At 39.4% G+C, this 20,037-nt stretch overlaps 2 protein-coding genes across 8 annotated transcripts in view; one reads left to right on the top strand and one right to left on the bottom strand.

Moving 5' to 3' along the window:
• Positions 1–5,737, bottom strand: part of IntS8 (integrator complex subunit 8) — a 275,398-nt gene extending 269,661 nt beyond the window's left edge. The window contains exons 1-2 of the mRNA XM_067136226.2: positions 5,354–5,737; positions 5,043–5,241 (exon numbers count right to left, since the gene is read on the bottom strand). Of these exons, the coding sequence (XP_066992327.2) occupies positions 5,043–5,241; positions 5,354–5,471 (317 nt within the window). The 5' untranslated portion in view covers positions 5,472–5,737. The remainder of the gene's footprint in view (positions 1–5,042; positions 5,242–5,353) is intronic.
• A 503-nt stretch (positions 5,738–6,240) lies between these two features.
• Positions 6,241–20,037, top strand: part of LOC136873410 (mitochondrial transcription rescue factor 1) — a 155,657-nt gene continuing 141,860 nt past the window's right edge. For all 7 annotated transcript variants that reach the window (XR_011017555.1, XR_011017554.1, XM_067146700.2 and 4 more), the window contains exon 1: positions 6,241–6,520. Coding sequence is in view for 5 of the 7 variants with exons in the window: in XM_067146700.2 (XP_067002801.2) it covers positions 6,302–6,520 (219 nt within the window). In the remaining 2 variants the exon portion in view is untranslated. The remainder of the gene's footprint in view (positions 6,521–20,037) is intronic.

Below are 20,037 nucleotides of genomic sequence, written 5' to 3'. Positions count from 1 at the left end.
TCTCCAACAAGCTTCTTTCCAATCCAAGCTGTTGCCGGATATCCACATTCCTTATTTTATCCTTTTTTTTTTTTTAAAGAGAAGAACGGAGGAACTTCATTTCTGTTGCCTGAAGACGACTCTTTGTTGGTCCAGTAAGTGTTGCTGCTTCCAAGCCATATGTCAATATAGGTACTAGATATATATTGTACTAGCTGATCTTGGAAACTAACGGAAATGTTTCACCCAAAGTATTTGACGTACAGTGTGATAGAATTTGGAAGCTTTCCGTATTCTGTTGCTAACCTCTTGATGTATGGTATTGTCTGATGACAGAACACTACCTCGATACTGGAAGTTGTCTACAATATCCATCTCCTCATCTCCAATTCTTAGATGAACAGTTGGAGAGTTTCTACTCATCACAAAGCCAACTGTCTTCGTTTTGCTGATTTTGAGACCTAAGGTTGTAAAAGCTTCATGCCAGAGATCTAGTCTAGTTTGTACTTCCGCTTCTGTCTCACCCCATACCATTACATCATCAGCAAAAACCAGGGCATTAGTTGTTGGATCCTTTCTTTTAACTGCATTCAAAACTTCATCCATTAAGATTATGAAGAGAAGTGGTGAAAGACAACCTCCTTGCTGGACTCCACTCTTAGTTTCAAACCAACCTGACCTTCCATTCTGGACTTGGACACAACACTTGGTTTCATCATATAATCGTTGTACCTGTGCAATTACGTCATCGGGCACTTTCTTATGTCTCAAACATTCCCACATATGCCTGCATGGTACATGGTCATATGCTTTCTCGATGTCCAGAAAAACAGTTTTAAGTGTTTTACCTTTCTCCCAATACTTTTCACAGAGCATTCTGGTGTCAAAAATGAGGTCTATAGTTGATATATGAGGTCTATATCCATGTTGTTCCTCCTCAATTGTAGGTTCAACGTATTTTCTAATCCTGTTCTCAAGGATGGATTCATAGATTTTGAAGCCATATGACAGCAGTAGTTGTAGTTGGCACATTTCTTTCTATCACCTTTTTCCAACAGTGGGATGATGACTCCTTGTTCCAGTGATTGGGTATTACATTCTCTTTCCAGATTCTATTTAGTATCCTGTACATCCACTGTTGTCCAACCTCTCCTAGTGCTTTGATCATCTCAACACTTAATTCATCTCATCCAGTTGATGTGTTGTTTTTCAGCTTAGATAATGCTGTCTCTACTTCCAACCATGTCAGACTAGTGGTATTTGTGCTACCAAAATCATAAGGTTCGTCGTCTAATGGAGTGACATTTTCATAACAGTTCAGCAAAGTTTCAAAGTGCCTTTGGAACTCCTGTAATATTTTGGTGTTATCCCTAGTCACCTCACCATTAGGAAGTTCTACATATTGGATAGATTTATCTTGAGTTGTTCTAATCTTAACAATACTGCATAACAGTTTTTTATTTCCATCCTGCTTTATTTTGGTAGCCAGATCTTCCTTGCATGTCTGCTTTTCATCTACAACCGACTGTTTGACCTGTAATTTTTTCTTTCTGTAAAGTGACAGTTTCTCCTCTATTTCATGTTGATTTCCCTGTGTTCTTGCTTGATGTAAGGATCTTCTTGCATGGTTTCTGTCATTGATAGCCTTTTTTAATACCATAATTCCACCAGGCAGTTTCTTTAGGTTTTCTTATTTGAATCTGTCGTCCACATACTTTTTCTGCTGTACCAACCACAACCTTCTTTAGAGTATCCCATTCTTCATCTACCAATTTCAGTTCTTCTCTTGGCAACAACCTGCGGACACCTTCCCTGAATTCCTCCTTTACACTTGGCTCGGTTAGTCGCCAAGTTTTTATTTTTGGGACTCTTGTTACAGACTTTGGGACGTCTTTTCTCTGCAATAACTGCAACCAACAGTCTATGGTCTCCACCAAGGTCTTCACTTGGAATGACCCTGACATCACTGACATTTTTCCATACATTTTGATCTATCAGAATATAATCTATTACTGTACCTATTTTATCATCCCAGCTATATCTTGTAATTTTATGGGAGTCCTTTTTCTCTAACCAAGTGTTACTCACTATCAGGTTGTTTCTCATGCATAGATCTAGCATATATTCTCCCTCTTCATTTCTGTTTCCCATTCCATGAGGGCCCATTCTGGATTCATATCCTGTTCGTTGTGAGCAAAATTGTGAATTAAAATCATCCATTACAATTAGATTGTCATACTCAGTGTGTTCTTCCAAGTTATTAAGGAAGTTGGCCTTTTCCTCTTTTGAGCATCCTACCTGTGGAGCATAAACTTGGATCACCTTGTACTTTCTTCCCCTCCTAAGTTCACAGATAACTTAATTATCCTTTCACTAACAAATTCAATTTCACTACAAGCATCTATGTCTTTATGTATTAAAAATCCTACTCCATTCTTAGACTACTTCATTTCCAGACCAGTAGAGTCTATAGTCCAATCTGATATTCATTTTCCCAGTTTTCTTCCACAATGTTTCACTCAGGCCCATGATCAGAAGTTTCCTCCTTTCCATGACGTCGACCAGCTCTTCAGTTTTGTTTGTCAATGTCAGGATATTTAATGTTCCCACTCTGATACTTTGTCTTTGTTTGGTTTGGGTAGCTGGTGTAACATCGGGCTATAAACCGTCATTCACACCAAACTGATATCGTTGTCGTGAATTCCTACATTCGAGGTTCATATTATTCTTGAAAGCAACTTCTTCAGTAATCCCTCCGTTGACCAGCTGAGCCTAACACAGACAGATTTTCTTTCAGGGTTTTCTCCCTCAGCCTTTGATGTCTAGTCACCTCAACCTACAAGGCAGGAGGTTATACTCATTAATACCTGAATACAGGGCTGCCTCTTTCGCCATTGCCACCGTACCGAAGTCCACCTTCTCCGCTGTAGAAGTCATTGAGGTCTTCAGTCGTAACCCTGAGCTGGGACCCTTACCAGATCTTACACACTGTGCCAGTGTGCTCTGGGATTCACATAGGTAGGGGCGCCACTCCCTGGGTAGGACTGCTTCCAAAAAGATTCCCTACCTGCTGCCTGCTGTTGAGAATAATCAAGCATTTATAGTTCAGTTCTTATGAGTTTCGACTTGACATTTGAGTGCTGCCTTATGGCGGAGGCTAAGTGAATTAACAAACAGCCAATCATAGGCAACCGATCGCTCCAACAGAGTGTATTAGACGCTAGTTCCGGTTACCAGTGTGGTCGATCTGTTGTTTACTATAACCACATGCTATCAGCTGTGCTTTATATTGTGTTCAGTTCTTTTCACAGTCTCTGGCAGTTCACTCAGACATTCTTGTCAAAGCACCAACAATGGCAGCCAGAAATAAGTTGATTGAGCGGTTTAAGGAGCACAATATTTTAGTTCGTAATGACACGAAGAAGTGGGGGGGAGGGGGATCTCCTGCATCTTATGAAACAAAACAAGCCCTAGTAGGCCCCACCCAGTTTTCATGGTGGATGAAATAGCCAGGAGGCATGGGGATAAAGTTGTTTGCCTTCCACCATACCATTGCCATTTTAACACCACAGAATTGATTTGGGCCCAAGTGAAGGAATATGTAGCTACCAATAACCAACTCTTCACAGCTTTGGAAGTTCAAAGACTTCTTGGGCAAGCCATAGGCCGTGTAAATTCAGAAGACTGGAGCAAGGCTGTGAGACACAATCCGAGATAAGTGAAGCTTGGGAGAGGGAAAGTATCACGGACAATTATGTTGAAGACATTATCTCCTTACAGTCAAGCAAGAGTGAAGCCTCAACAGACAATGACAATGCCGATACTGATTCAGAAATGAGTGGTGTATTCCCTCTGTAGGATTTTTCCCTCCTTGAGAAACTGAATCGATTAGCAATGTGAGCTCTTCTAGATGGTGAGTAGAAATTTAATTTCATTTTATAGCGTTTTATCTGTTCGAGCATTGATCTATTTTAATCTTATAGCCTTATTCTAAACATGTTATGTGTTATTGTTAATCTTATGCGAGTTATGCATGATACTACAAAGAATAATTGATTCTGGACTTATATTTGAGTATTTGCTTGTGTTGTGTGTTGTGAATCACCTGTATATTCTATTAACAATTTGGCACCAATATCTGACCTCCGGTTAACTGTCAAGTCGAAACTCACAGAAACGGAACTATAGTGTGGTGATGATTCTTTTAAGGAGAAGTATTACACAACTATTCCAAAATATCTAGTTCTACGTGGTGATGTTACAATATCTGGCCAAAACAGATTTTATAACAAGCCAATTATCACGTGTGTGTTTTTCTTGTAATGAATCTGAGTCTGCTTCAACCAAATTTATTTTCTCTTTCTCTCTATTTGGATCAACTGCCACTTTTTTAAAAAAAAAGAATGGAAGCCATCATCTAGTTATGATAGCTTACTTGGGAGTGCTCACACTGCAGCTACATATAGCCTAAGTTAAAGCCAGGAAAAGAAGGGGAAAGAAAGAAAGAAAGACAGAAAGAAAGAAAGAAAGAAAGAAAGAATAGAAACTGCCACTTTCTTTGCTGATTTGGGAAGGCAAGGATGCAACCCTAAGAGTACTATCCTGACTTCAAGGAAGTAAGCTGCAGTGAGGCAAGCGAGTTAGCAAGCAGCAGCAGAGACCAGCGAGGTAATTGTCAGAGCAGTGTTGTTACTGTCTCCATCCTGGCAATCTATGGCTCACACAGGAAATATCGCCAGAATCTGGGACATCTTACAGCACTCCATGCAATACATAACATCCATGTGCCAACACGATAAAAATGCAAGAGAGAAACATAACTAATAAGTTATAAACAATAGGTTAACTTATAATGGAGGAGTTTCCAATATCATTATAGAAAGTACTCTATAAACAAGTGATTCCACTTGAAAAAATGCTGCAATAACCAACTGAACTTATGCCTCTGTCAGAAACATGTTGAATAAATAAACATGTCTCGTAGCTCACTAGGAAATGGTACGAAATGGTATAGACAAATGTAATAAAGATAAAACTATTTCAAAGGATTATTCTGCACTCACTTGCTTTCAATAACAGAAAGATCCCACTTCAAATAGGCTGCCACTTTTAGTGCTAAAATTTTAAGTGCTAAATGCCTCAGACTTCTCTTTTTGGAGATGTCAGCATTATTATGGCTATCAGTCGACTCCACTTCCTCACTATCCTTCTTTTCAGGACAGACACCAAGAAAGCTCACGATTAAATCTAATGGTGATGGATCTGAAACAACAGGTATATATATCAAAAATCAGAATACACCATTGACAATAAAGGCGAACAAAACTGTAGCATTCGATAGGAAAACAATACTACTGAATAACTAATTATTTACCTGTCTTGTTATTCTTCAAGTGATTTTCAAGACGACTAGGATCAAGCAAAAATTCAAACCACAAGACTGTGTCAGGCGAGATTGGCACAGTGCCAGGCCTTAATAAATCAACATCCATTGTCAGTTCAGAGTGTACTGTCAAACTGTTACTAAAAATTCGCTGTGATCACTCAAAAACGTCTCAAACAAGCGCCTTCTCACATGCAATGAACTATATGGTATACTGCGACCTATCACAATGTGTCTATAATTAATAATACATTTCAGAAAAACAACACTCGCAAATCATGTTTTATCAGATCATATTCACAGCGGTACGCCGATAATTATACCTTCAGTTAAACCGGTCCAGTCACAGCTTGAGTATCACACAAGTTCACAACCATCGCCCGCCATCGCCTCTTCTGACTGCTTCTGACAAGTCGGACCACATGTCCGCACATGTCCAAGCACATGTCGAAAAGCAAACAGCAATAAGCTGCTGTTCTCCTCAAGCTGTTCTCACCACGGAATATTTATAGAGCTGATGTAGAGGGATAAAACGCTTCCCAGCTTGTTCGCTGGTTTCCATCGACTCGATTTTCGTCTCAATGTCTCGACCAGTCTCGCCGACCGTCTCGACGGACGTTAATTCAAATACTGAATGTCTCTACTATATTTGGTTAATTTTCGCTTCGCTTATGAGACCTTTTTTTTCTTTCGAATTTCGTTATTACAGGGAGAACAAGAAATAAAATTTGAAATAATCCCTGCAAGTTAACTTTGACCAATCCCGTTTTCATTTATTCGTTCCCGATTAACTCGATTAATCGTGAAAGCGGGAAGGTTTTTTTTATGTATGTGTAGTACAGTATGTTTGTATATGACATACTCGATCCTTGGACATACTGTAAAGTGAACCCAAGGAGTGAACCTTATCTTTGGTGAACCTTGAGAGCATTTGTGAAGATGTTGAACAAGGGATTGCATGTTTTTCTAAGAACTATAAAGCACTTGGAATTTGGTTCGAAACAGTATAGGAGTATTACGAGATGGTCATCTAGTTTACAATCGAAATTTTTATGTCAACGCGTCTTAACGTGTGATATCTACAAATATGCCTTGGTACCTTGCACCTTACAATCACACCGGAGTAAATACACCAAGAAGGACTCTCGGTCCCAAGATGTAAGATTTGTTGTTTCTTAACCTTTAAAAAAAAAAGTCAGGTTATGAAATGAATTTCCATAGCTAGTATTAGAGGATTGCGGCACACTTGCGGTGATTTGATTGGTGCTTCAGAAAAGCTCTGTGTATTTGGGCCGTATAAAGTCCGCCCATTTACTTGTTGCTTTGATGCCTGAATTTGTAATTAATTGGTGCTAGGAAGAAGTATTTGACCAGCATTTGAATTGAAAACTTCAGAAATCATCTCGCTTTTTTCCTGTAGCCAATTAATTATAAATTACTCTATTCTACCCCTTTAACCAGTCATGATCTAATTGTAGACCTGGTAGTCAAACCCGGACAGTCTGGATGGGAAGACATTTGAGCGTGCATAGATTAACTAGTGAGAATTTAGCTTGGTGAGTTGGTCAGGTAAAACTCTGAAACTGGTGGTTGCCACTGGTTACCTATCTTGACCAACAGCGATATTTAAATTCATATAATTTATACACCTGAATGAAGTCACAATCTCTTTTGTCGAATGATTGTTGGTAAATTAATACACTTCTTTTTCTATTATGAACAGATTTTGGCAAATATCTTAGAAACAGGAAACAAGACTGAGTGCTCGAAAGCTTACACAAGAGATAACCCCCACATCCCCTTGGAATTGGGATGATTAGGCCTATGTTCTCTTTAAAGTCACCAGGGATAATTCCTGTTACATACATTTCATCAACTATAAAATAGCCTAAGTCATAAAGTGAATCCACAGTGTTGTTACCAGCACTGATGATTAGCTCAGTTGGAATGCCATCTAATTCTGTAGCCTTCTTTTTCTTTAATTCATTTGCAGCTTTATGAAACTCGGATCTTGATATAGTTTGACCAGATTGTTGTTCTTCATTTTCTGTGGGCTTCATGCATTCAACAAGATCTTCTCCATTGCACAGATTTCCCATAGCCTATATTACTTCCATCTGTTGGGAATATATTGTGTAGAGTAATAAATATCATCGACTTAAGTTACAGGATTGTGAGCAACAGCAAAAAGACATTGTGTTGTGAGATTGACAGCAGACAATTGTTTGATAGTAAATAGGATGAAAAGTCAGGTTGTAAGTTTATTGTTGTTGTTGCTTGTTATTTAAAGGTGCCTAACATAAAAGGTCATCGGCCCCAAGGTTATAAGTTTCACCAAGGGAAAAATTCCTCTTTGTTTTAATTACTGTGTTGATGGAGTAAAAGTGTTTCATGGAGATCACTGTAAGTACCTAGGCATTACTATAAGGAAAGATCTTCATTGGGGTGATCATATTAACGAGGTTGTAAATAAAAGTTACAGATCTCTTCATATACTTATGAGGGTATTTAGAGGTTGTAGTAAGGATGTAAGCCGGCTCCGCAGTGAAGGGGTAGCATGTTTGCCTCTTAGCTGGAGGCCATGGGTTCAATTCCTGGCCAGGTCAGGAATTTTTTACCTGGATCTGAGGGCTGTGTGATTACAATTGAGGAGCTATTTGACAGTGAGATGGTGACCCCGGTCTAGAAAGGCAAGAATAATGGCTGAGAAGATTCATCATGCTGACCACACAATACCTCATAATTTTCAGGCCTTCAGGCTGGGCAGCGGTTGCTTCGTATGCCAAGGCCATTTGGGGCTGTTGTGCCATGGGGTTTGGTTTAGTTATGATGTAAATGGTAAATAAATAATGAATTAATGAATAAATGAAGAGACTAGTGTTATGAGAGTGTTGCAAACTTTGGACTGGGAAGACATCGAATTAAGGAGATGAGCAGCTCGTCTAAGCAGTATGTTCTGAGCCGCCATGGCATGAAATACAAGTGTTGACAGGATGGGCAACGTAGAACACAAGAAATCTGTATAGTTCTGTGCAGGAAGTCTGTCTGGAAGAAAGAACAAAGGGTCCCAGCAAGTAATCGTCAAGAATTGGAAAGTACAGAGAATCAGGGGGGGCTAGAGGTAGGTCAGGCCCGCACAAAATTTATTCGCAACACGATTCCTGGTGTCTCTCAATTTATTGTGCCAGTCAGGACATGTCGGCATGCACTCGGTAAATAGGCCTACTTGCTTGGACAAATCTGTAATTATACATTTCCAGACTCACATTGTCACACCCTTTTTTACCTCTCTCTATTCATTTCTGAAATGTTCCTGTTGAGTTTTTATACATCCTGTAGAGTTGGCCTTTACTATTCCTTTCCACCTTTGAAAATATATACCTAGTGGGAGAGTTGGCCATGCAGTTAGGGGCCCGCAGCTGTGAGCTTGCGCCCGAGAGATAGTGGTTTCAAACCCCACTGTCAGTCGCCCTGAGATGGTTTTCCGTGATTCTCCCATTTTCACACCAGGAAAATGCTGGGGCTGTACCTTAATTAAGGCCATGGCCACTGCCATCCCACTCCTGGGACTTTCCTAGCATATCGTCGCCATAAGACCTATGTCTGTTGGTGCAATGTAAAGCAACTTGAAAAAAAAAGAGATATATATACCTGTTTTCACACTCCAGCTGTTGGCCAGGTCTGTTGATCATAAGCCTCTCCACCTCCTCTTGTCCTCCCGCCACTTTTCTCTTGTCACTCTTGCCCAGTCTTTTCCTGTTCTCTGTACACACTCTTCCACTCCTTTTATCCACCTGTCTCTTGGTCTTCCTCTTGGTCGTTTTCCTTTTATCTCCATTTCGTGTATCCTTGGTATCCATTCCTCAGTCATTCTCTTCATGTGTCCATACCATGTAAGTCTAGATGCCTCTATCCTATTCTGTAGTGGTTCTTATTTTACTATATCTCTAACCTTCTCATTTCTCCTCTTATCCATTCCTGTCACTCTTATCCTCCTTCTCAGAAATTTAATTTTATTTGCCTGTATCCCAGTCACAGCTCTCTGCCTCATTACCAAAGTTTCTGCTTCATACATCAGAATAGGTATATATATATATATATATACACCCGTGTGGGTGGGGGACGCAGACGAAGAATACATCCAAGGTATCCCCTGCCTGTCGTAAGAGGCGACCAAGGGATGATTGTATTAGAACCATGAAACTACTTGTGATTTAGTACCACTATATGCAGAACAGGTGTTTACGTTGCCTGTGATCAGTACCATTATGTGAGAAACACTATGGGTCTGGGCGTTGTCTGTGATTAGTACCACTACAGTATATGAGCTGCACCGTGGGTCTGCGTTGCCTGTGATTAGTGCCCATTACGTGAGGAACACCATGGGAATACCGACGCCCATGATTAGTACACCTATGTGAGGAACACCATGTGCTTGCATTGCCTATGTGTGGCACCATTATGTGAGAAGCACCTTAGGTCTGCGTTACCTGTGCGACGTACAATACTGGTGAGTAGTACCATAATCTGTGAAACACCGTGCGTCTACACTGCTTGTGATTACTACTGCAAGATGACAAATACCTTGGTTCTACTTTACTAGTGATAAGTAGCATTATGAGGGGCCGTAGACCTGGATTTTGGGCCCCCTTAGATCACAAGCATCATTGATTCAGGATTGTGCTTTAGAAGCAGTCCCTTGGTCAGTAATACTATTGTTTTAAGATTGTTTCTGGGAAGGTGGGGCATTGCAGGTCGTATCCACTGATTGTTTTAAATTCATATTCATCCATTTATTCTTCATCATCACGTTTTGAATTCTGGTCAATGGATGATTTTGGAGTTTTAAATTGTAATTATATTTCATCTCATTTCGTACCATTAGGAGCCGATGACCTAGATATAAGGCCCCTTTAAATGGCAATCATCATCAGAATAGGTATATAGTATGTCCTGTATATCACTTTTTTTGTTTCTCTGAGGGACATCTTTGCTCCAAAGCAGGCTTCTGACACTTTTCAGGAATGTTCCTGCTTGTCTTCCACGCTCGATTATTTCCTTATAATTTCTTCCACTTTCCTCTGTGATACTACCCTGGTACTTGATCTCTCTACCTTCTTAAGCTGTTCACTTACAAGCATTATCCCTCTCATAGGTGTCTCCTTCTTTATAGTTGTGATCACTATCTCTCTCTTTTTGGCATTAATTTTCATTTCATATTGTTCCACCTCATCTTCCCATACACTTAAACTCTGCGGCCACTGAATTAAGCGGGTGAGGAAAGCTGCAGTGTTGTTAGATATGGGAATGGCGAAGCGAGATCTAGTTGAGAGTCTCTACCTCTGAGCACGGATTGGCAGCACTGTCTAGTTGAAGCACCGTTCCAGGTCCACGTACTATTTAAAATAGTTATTTTCTATATTATGCAGTCCAGTATATGGTATTCAAATATTTAAAGATATTGTAAACCATAAACAAAGTTATTTTAATAAAACTGATACAGATTAATACGTAATCTGAAAGTACTTACCGTGTCCTGTATCCTGCATTAGTGTGCGCGACCTCAGATGAGACATTTATATGGCCACTTTCTGGGCCATTTTCCAGGAAAACCAAAAGACCCATGGAAACATGTTTCAGGTTTAAAAAATAAGTTGGACTATTTCTTACATTTTTCCCACAAACAACATTTCATTGACTGAAGAAACATAAACGTGGCTGCTTACTTAAAATTTCAATACATGATTTTATGGATTTAAATTCACTTGTTTAGGTTTTTATTCATAATAATTATTTTAATTGATTTATGTGGAAAATAGTTATAGTGCTGAAGTATTTCCTAATGCTTGTAGTAGGCTATAATTTGTTTTGCAACATTGTAGGATGTAACATCAGGAGCTTGGGAGAGAACAAACTGCCTTGCACTGAGAAATGATGTATTCATTTAGGCATTTCTTTGCAGGTTGCTACACAGCCTTTGCAACTGCGTAATTTCTTTGACCTATTTAAAGTTAAGAACTTCATTTTGGTCCGTATTGAATCTAGATTTACACTATAAATTGAGGATAATTATGTCCACCTTTTCAATACAAATACAATGTGATTTATTACGTTTCAAATAAATTCGTGATGTGTTAATGACGTCACATTGTATTTGTATTGAAAAGGTGGACATAATTATCCTCAATTTATAGCGTAAATTTCTTTGAGCTGCGAAATTTGGTGGCCACGACAATAATTGTTCATGGATATCCTCGTCCTTTCTTCCCCAGACTTATAGGTCATCTGCAAACATCATCACTTTCATTTTTCCTTCCCCAAGTTTCCTTGCCACTTTTGTCATTAGCTCGTCCATTACTACAATGAAGAGCAAAGATGTATCCCACATGCCATGGGAGATGGGCTACATCATAAAGTAGGGAATAGCCTGTGGGGGTGAAGTACAGTGGGGACCGTGTGTGCCCTGAGACTGCTACAGTAGCTGTGAAGGCCTTACAGGAATCCTGAAATAGATGGCGGCTAACAGGGCTCTCTGGAGAAGTCAGCAAGTGTGTGATGGATATAAACTCGCTTTCAAGGAAACCAGGAACAATAAGCCAGATGGATGTAGTCATATGGTACTCCCTAATATTCCTGCTTTTAGGAATTACCAACTGTAGTACAATAAACAATCCTAAATGAGCAAAGTGTGAACTAACCATCGCTGGTAAATTATAGAACTTCAGTTTTGTCCACCATATTGCAACAAATAGTTTAGGAAGTCGACTCTCACCTCATATGATATGGAGGAGATAGGAGAAAGAAGTGTTTATTGTCATTGCTGCTGAGCTCTAACCTGCCTGCCTTAATAAGTACCGAGCTCGATAGCTGCAGTCGCTTAAGTGTGGCCAGTATCCAGTATTCGGGAGATAGTGGGTTCGAACCCCACTGTCGGCAGCCCTGAAGATGGTTTTCCGTGGTTTCCCATTTTCACACCAGGCAAATGCTGGAGCTGTACCTTAATTAAGGCCACGGCCGCTTCCTTCCCACTCCTAGCCCTTTCCTGTCCCATCGTCACCATAAGACCTATCTGTGTCGGTGCGACGTAAAGCCAATAGCATCTATCTATCCTTAGTAAGTATGTTTGAAATGTTTGGCTTTAAACAACAAGCCTTTTTCATAATACTTTAATATATACAGATGTTTTTCATTTAAACTAAACAAGCTTACTCTCTAGTAATAAAACTGTATACATCTCAAAAGATCATACATGCCGGGGGGTATACACTTCTGTATCAGTATAAATTTATGCTCTGTAAAAGCTACACAATTATATTCAAGTAAATTGGCAACTATGCAAGTAACAACAAATTAATTATAATGTTGAAAGCAAACATAGAGAAAAACAGTCCATCAGCAGTGCAGTGATGCAGTTGTCCATCCTCACTTTCGTTCAGCCCATCTCAGCTTTATTCTTATTGCAAAATATCATAAAATAATAGACAATTTTGAAAGTAGCTGGTTGAACGAATGCTGCAATTGGCTAAAACTAATTCAATATGGCATCATTTCAATGATGATAGATTTTGTTAGCAACCAGGGAACACAAAACTACTAAACAATTAGATGGTCGGACATGAAGTTCCACACTCCCTTTGAGATACAGTACTCTCTGCTAAGCAACCCTGACATGTTAGACCAATGAGATGTGTCACTAGCCAGGACATGCGGAGACCAATAAAGAAAAGTACCAATTGGCAATATAGTCTAAGTAAGTGAGTAAGGCACTAACAACATGAGATTATCATCCTGCTTGACCAGTGCAGCACTCGCTCATGATGTTACCAGGGGCACAATACTGGATTTTTATTATTATAAATTTAATACACGCCCTTAAACAATATCTAGCCCCTTATGCCTTGCTTCTCTTGGCATATTTGCTGTAAACAAACCAATGGTGATAAATTGACACACACATAGAGAGAGAGAGAGTATGTACAGTGAGTTTACTTTTACCTCCAAGGCCTATGAATGTACCTGCTAAAGATATTTGTTCTCAGCTACATCAAACTATCTTGGTGTCCTGGAAATCGGAGTGGCTAGCTATCCGAACTCCCAACAAGCTGAGAGCAATTAAGAAGACAGCTACCATGTGGTGGTTCTCTTTACAGCCTTCGCGGAGAGAGGCCATGGTATTGTGTAGGCTGAGCATAGGTCACGGACGATCTATGCACTCTTATCTCCTAATGAGTAAAACCCCTCTAGTGTGTTCTTGTGGTGCCGACTTCACCGTGGCCCACATCCTCACAGAGTGCGCCAATCTCTCTGGCCTAAGGCGGAGCCTTGGCCTGCAGGAAACACACGAATGCACATTAGCCAACTACTGCTGATCTTGTCATCTGCTTTATGTGCGACAGTGGATTATTCAAGGGTATGTAAATTGCAAGTGTTCTGTTACTCGGGGACCTCATGTTCCCTTTTGATTCGTTAGTGAACTTTTGGGCTTAAAACAATACTTTTTTTGCTTTATTTTGTACTTCATTTCAAAATTCCTAAGTTGAATAAATCATTTTGTATTATTTTAAATTTATTTTCATTTAATTTGTTCAGTGGATGATTACTTAGTTGTACTTCCTCTTAAAACAAAAATTACTGCCACCCCCTTTCTCTCATCGGTTATCTGCCTCCCATTGACTCATCATTTCCAGTTACACAGCACAGTGACAGTACGGGAATGCCCGCACTTCGCAGTTCAGGTCTGTGCTTAGAATGTGCATTAAGTGTTGATCTGTCGCTCCAACTGTTCTAGAGTTGTGAAGTGTTACTTCGGGGTATAATTTTCATAATGCCTCCACATTGTATACGCTAGAGGAAGGGGTGTTTGTGTATGATAATTATGTGAAAACAGAGTCTTGCAGGGAAGTCGTTAGACGATTTGTAACACAATTTCCACATAGAGAGACTGCAGAAACTCGTAAACAAGTTGAGAGGGAACTGGTTCTTTACTCGATAAGAAGCGAATAGTTAAAAACCGGGTACTTAACGATGAAAAAGTAAATTAAATAACACAAAGATTAGAACATGCACCTACAAAATCCCTAAGACGACTTGGACAAGGATCCGGAGTAGTTTCGAAGAGCTCAGCATGGCAGGCTACGAAAATGTTACAATTTAAACCCTACAAGGTAACTGTAGTACACAAACTGCATCCACATGATCATGATAAGCGGGTATGTTTTTGTAAGTGGATGTTGCAAAATGTTTGTGATAAACAATTGAGGAGTTGGATGCAATAACAGCGTAAGTAGATTTACGTTATTTTGAGAAACAGAAGCTTGAAGTTTATAAATGTTCTGAGTTAAAGGTAATATTAGGAATCAACCTGAATTTCATTAAAAGACGTTTGAAACAGCCAGGAAATGTATTTCCCAAAGAATTTTATTGATCTGTTAGCATATAAGAAAGACAGAGTTATTTAAAATTTCCTTTTATACGCTGTTATTGCATGAAGAGCAGGAATATTATATTTTGCCATACACCAGTATTGATCAGGGAGATAGAAAAGCATGATCACCCACTATAGAGGAACAAAAGTGGCAGTTTATCACACCTCAGTTCTCAAAAATTTCTAAACTTACTCAAATTAAGAACAAATTCATAAAAATAATTGTCAACTAAGAGAGGTAAAAAATAAGTTTATTCGTTATATAATATTCACCTTTTTTGTTCTTTATTGAGCAAAGGGCCGAGAGAGGTTTGTTACAGTGTTCTCCCCAACTATAGTATTAGGCTACGGTAATTCCCCACCTTCCCCAACAAATATTTGAAATGTTACAAAATTAGAAACATTGCTTTCTGAACAACTTTTATTCCTATTTTCATTTAAAAAGTGATTCTCTAAACTTAAAAAATGAAAAGAAACCAAAAACATATCACAAAGTTTATAATTAGGATTTAGACATTGTATGTCTTACTTGTTTAAAATACTTAAATACCGCATCATTGACCAAAATCAAGATGATTCACCTTTCACATGCTGCATTAGCAGACTGTAGGGAACCATTACGCACACATGACTTGCACACACCACTCAAAATTTTCAGGTTTTAAGTATTTCATTAGTAAAGAACATCAACCCTTTTGTCTGCACTAGCCACAAAACCTTCTCTTGTGCTCGTTGACATCTTCTCTAGCCAAAGAACTGGCAGCAACTGAACGTGTCGCTCATGAAGCATGCTTCATGCAATAACAGCGTAGCACATGGTACTGGTTTTAGTGAGCTCCTGACCTTTATCGGCACCCTAGCGAACTAAGACCTGGACTAGGTTGTAGTGAAGGGACCGAGAAATCCAAAAACGGTATTTATGCAATAACAGCGTAAGTAGACTTACGCTGTTATTGCATCTAGCTCCTCAATTGATCCTTGCTTAATATTTTTCTCTGATGAAAGTTCCATGTACACGGGTATGTTTCGACATAGAATAACAGATATTGGAGTACAGAAAACCACCATAGCACATACAAAATTCCCCTACATGATGAACGGATCAGAATATGGTGAGCAGTGAATGGATATAGGACCTATCTTTTTTCAGGGCACAATTAATGCAAAAAAGATACAGGGGCAATATATTCGAACCATTTCTTGACGAACTGACTGACACTGACTGTCGAAATGGATATTTCAGCAAGATTCTGCCATGGCGCATACAGTCAATGACACATTAAACTTAATTGAGGAAGTTTTTGAAGATCCCGTTATTAGTACTGGTTTATCGCTGTCATAGTCCCCGGATTTAACTGTTTGTGACTTTTATTTGTGGGGGAGCTTAAAAAAAATGTATGCAAGAAACCCTCACAGGTTGGCGAAATGAAAGAACATATCCGGTAAGAAATAGCCTCAATTACGGAAAGCGAACTTATGCGTGTGAATCGGAGTTTCCTAATACGATGCCAGAAATGTGTGGATGCATCTCCTGTCATAAGGTACGAGCTTATTTTCTTAATTTTAATTACTAGTTTTCTTAATTCTTATTTTCTTTGTTATCTCATGTCGTGCACAGATAAAGTGAGCGAAGTGCTGTCCTTGTTGCTTTGCCACGGAGGGGGCAGTGATGAGTCAACAGGAGGCAGATAAGCTGGGCGCGCCTGCCAGCCAACCGATGAGAGAAACTCACTGTGCATCCATAGCAAGAAATGAGGCATTACGCAGTGGCATGTGCGTCAGCGTGCAGTTTAGATCCGTTTTATTAAGTGTCGGCATATTTAATGTGGACCAATATCATATGTAAACATCAGAATTTGCTGCTAATATTGCCTGGGATCTCATTGTTATTAAAAATAGAATTGGACATCCAAAACAAACCCCTATAGAAAAAAATTACTGAATAATAATAATAAATAAATAAATAAATTACTACCATTCTTTCTTTTATAACAATGATACTAGTTTTACATCCCACTAACTACTTTTATGGTTTTCGAAAACGTTGAGGTGCTGGATTTTGTCCCATGAGTGTTCTTTTACGTGTCAGTAAATCTAAACACAAGGCAGTCTCATCTGTGCATTGAGCTGGGATTGAACCCACCAACCTGATCTCAGAAGGTGCAACCTAGCCCAGCACAACTCCAATTACCTGTCTGTGATAATGAAGATACGATTTAAGTAAGTCTGATGAATGTGAACAGATTGTGTTCCTCAAAGTATTTTACCAATTGCTCTGCAGTCACATATTCAGAGATTTGAAATTAAATGGAAACTATTGAAACAGGTCTCTAACTCACTGACTTAGTGTTTATCACCCTGTTTAAAAAAAATTCACTGTGGAAATCTTGAATTTTTCTGGAAAAAGTACTATTTTTGGGGGATCAGCGTTAATGCATGTTGTTACTGTTAATATTTATGAGACATTTTGACATACTATAAAACCTCTTTTAACTAGTCGAGGAATATCTGTCCATTTAACACCTTGACTTTTCATATTAGATATTATGGACATTGCACATCATGAAGATCTTGGGGAAACTGCTGACTGGGAGATCTAAGACCTAACAACAGTTAATGAAGAACAGTTTGGTTTATGCCTGGAAAAAGGTCAACTGATTCCATTTTCATCCTCCATCAAATGGTAGAAAAGTACACTACCACGACTAGAGTAAGGAGTTATATCTGCTAGGCATATGACAGAGTGTCCCAGCAAGAATCTTGGAGGTGTACGAAGAGTATAGAAAAAGCCTATCAAGATGGTGCAAGACACGAATGAAAAGTCCATGGCACAAACAAGGACTTTGCATTTGCAACATCTGATAAACATATATGATAAACATATCTGTGGGAATCTGAGACCTGTTAGCCAGATGAATGAAGTTTGCAGATGATAATTTGTTTCGTATGAAGAAAGGAGAGGTAGAGGAGAAGCTAGAAAACAGCAGAATGGCTCTTGAAGACAGAGATCTGAAAATAATAATAATAATCATCACATGGCCTCACCTACCATATGCAGGCACTTTATCTTAAAGTCGTCTGGCTGCCTGCTCATCAATTTTGACATTCTGTTTTACTCTAGGCCTGCTAAGTGGCAGAGTAAACTGAATCTCTCTTGGGTGTCTGTGGCTGAGTTTTAATGAATTTTGTCGAGTGAACACCAAATATTTCATCAGAGGTCTTTTACATGCCGACATCGTACGATATGGAGTGTCGAATCGACTTCTTCCTGCCCTTCAAAATTCTGACTACCTCTACCGGGTTTGAACCCACTATCTGGGGATCCAGAGGCCAACATCCTACCACTGATCCACTGAAGGAGTTGGAGATCTAAAAATCAGCAGGTAGAAAACCAAGTTCATGGGATCTGGAGTGTCTGATGGCAGGGATGGAGGGATTTCAGGTGTTGGGAGCATTGTTAAAGAATGCTGACACTTTCAAGTACCTGGAATCAACAGTGGCAGAAGATGAAGATCTAAGTGGATTATATGTCTGGTTCCATAGCGTAACGGTTAGTGTCATTAGCTGCTGTCCTTAGAGGCCCGGATTCTATTCTCGGTACTGTCGGAAATTTAAGAATGGCAGGAGGGCTGGTATGTGGTTAAAATGGTACATGCAGCTCACCTCCATTAGGGGTGTGGCTGTAAAAAGAGCTGCACCACCTCGGGATGAAGACACGAGTTTACTTTTTTAATAGCCCACAGTATACAGGTAGCCTGGATAACTTGGAAAGAAAATATTGGAACTTCCCGCAACATACTGCATAGGCTATGTAGTTCACTGTTGTTCATTTTCAGTTTTCTATTATTATATTTGGTGTGGGGGAATGTCGGGAGGTATTGGACAGAACTTTTTTGGCATAATTTATTTTTGGAATAGGAAAAATTCATGTAATGGATTTCATAAGCATCTACATTCTTATATTAATGTACTCAGCGGAATATATTAAATCACAGTTAAAAACATGGACAATATTAACAAATGATGAGGTCATTACACTCTCGTATGTTTGAAAAATGGAGAGGGGGTATCGGATGATCTGTCTTTTTAACAAAAAGAGATTTTTCACACTCAAAATACAAGCAAATTAATGTTTAGCCTTTCTGCAAATATCACACTTGTAAAATAATGCTTCTCCTTCAAGATTTGCACAGTTTTCATGAGCCCAGCCTCTACAAACACTACACTGAATCCAATCTTCATTGAAGCTCTCTCTGCAAATGACGCAGTAATTTTTTCCACAATTTCATGCGTTGTCTTAAGTGAATGCAAGGGTTCTTGTTGCATTTTTTAAAGATTTTTTTGGTGACTTTGCCCTTTCTCTTCTCTTGTTCAGACAAATGAGCTTGTTTCTCCTCCAGTTGGTGTTCATATGGAGTGGAAGTCAAGACTTTGCTCTGCTCACGACGTCATTTTCTTGTATCTAATTTTTCCTTTGCAGTGCTGGCAAGGGGTGAGATTTTCTCCAGTAGCACCTGATCTCTTGAACTTCAAGTGGTGGGGATGGCTGTGCGATTGGTGATGCTACTTTTCTTGAAGTTGATGAGAAATCTTAATTTGAGGGTACAAGTGAACTTTGAGGCAGTGGAGAAGAAAGTTGTACAATAGAAGCTAGTGGAGGTTCAGAGAAGGATTATTGAAAATCCAGGTCTGTGAAAATATTATAGGTGAAGGGATAGATTCCTTGTACAGGCAAAAGCAGTCCATCAATATCCATAAGACCTATTTTCATTTTTGGATACTTTCTCATCTGTAATGAAAGGCTTCATCATCACCCTGTCAAGTGGCTGCAATTTGCGTATCGTGCAGGGTGGTAGGCTCAGCATATGGACATGATTCTTCTTTGCATACATAATGATGTTCAAATTTTTATATGACTAGTCAACAGAACAGGATATTGTTCTAAAGGATTTCACCTCTCAACCAAAGTCTGCATCCATTTCAGGAAACCTTCTGTGGTAATCCACCCTCTTGGTTGTCCATCAAAAATGCTACCTACTGGTGCATCATTTTTCAAATCATTGTCTACCCTTAGGCTGCTCGTCCACTGGAAGAGACTACGCGCGATTACGAGATCAGGCGACCACGTGCGTACTAGTGCGACTGATCCCAAAGCGAAGATTGTAACGGAACCGTGTCCACTGCAAGCGACCTCGAGCAGTGATTATAGGCGACAACAGGCGTCAAGCGACAGATCCCAATCGAATGGAAT

The sequence above is a fragment of the Anabrus simplex genome, chromosome 1, assembly GCF_040414725.1.
Source record: "Anabrus simplex isolate iqAnaSimp1 chromosome 1, ASM4041472v1, whole genome shotgun sequence".
Taxonomy (NCBI): Eukaryota; Metazoa; Arthropoda; class Insecta; order Orthoptera; family Tettigoniidae; genus Anabrus; species Anabrus simplex.
Note: the sequence above shows the minus strand (reverse complement) of the source record. Positions and strands in the feature narration are given on the sequence as shown.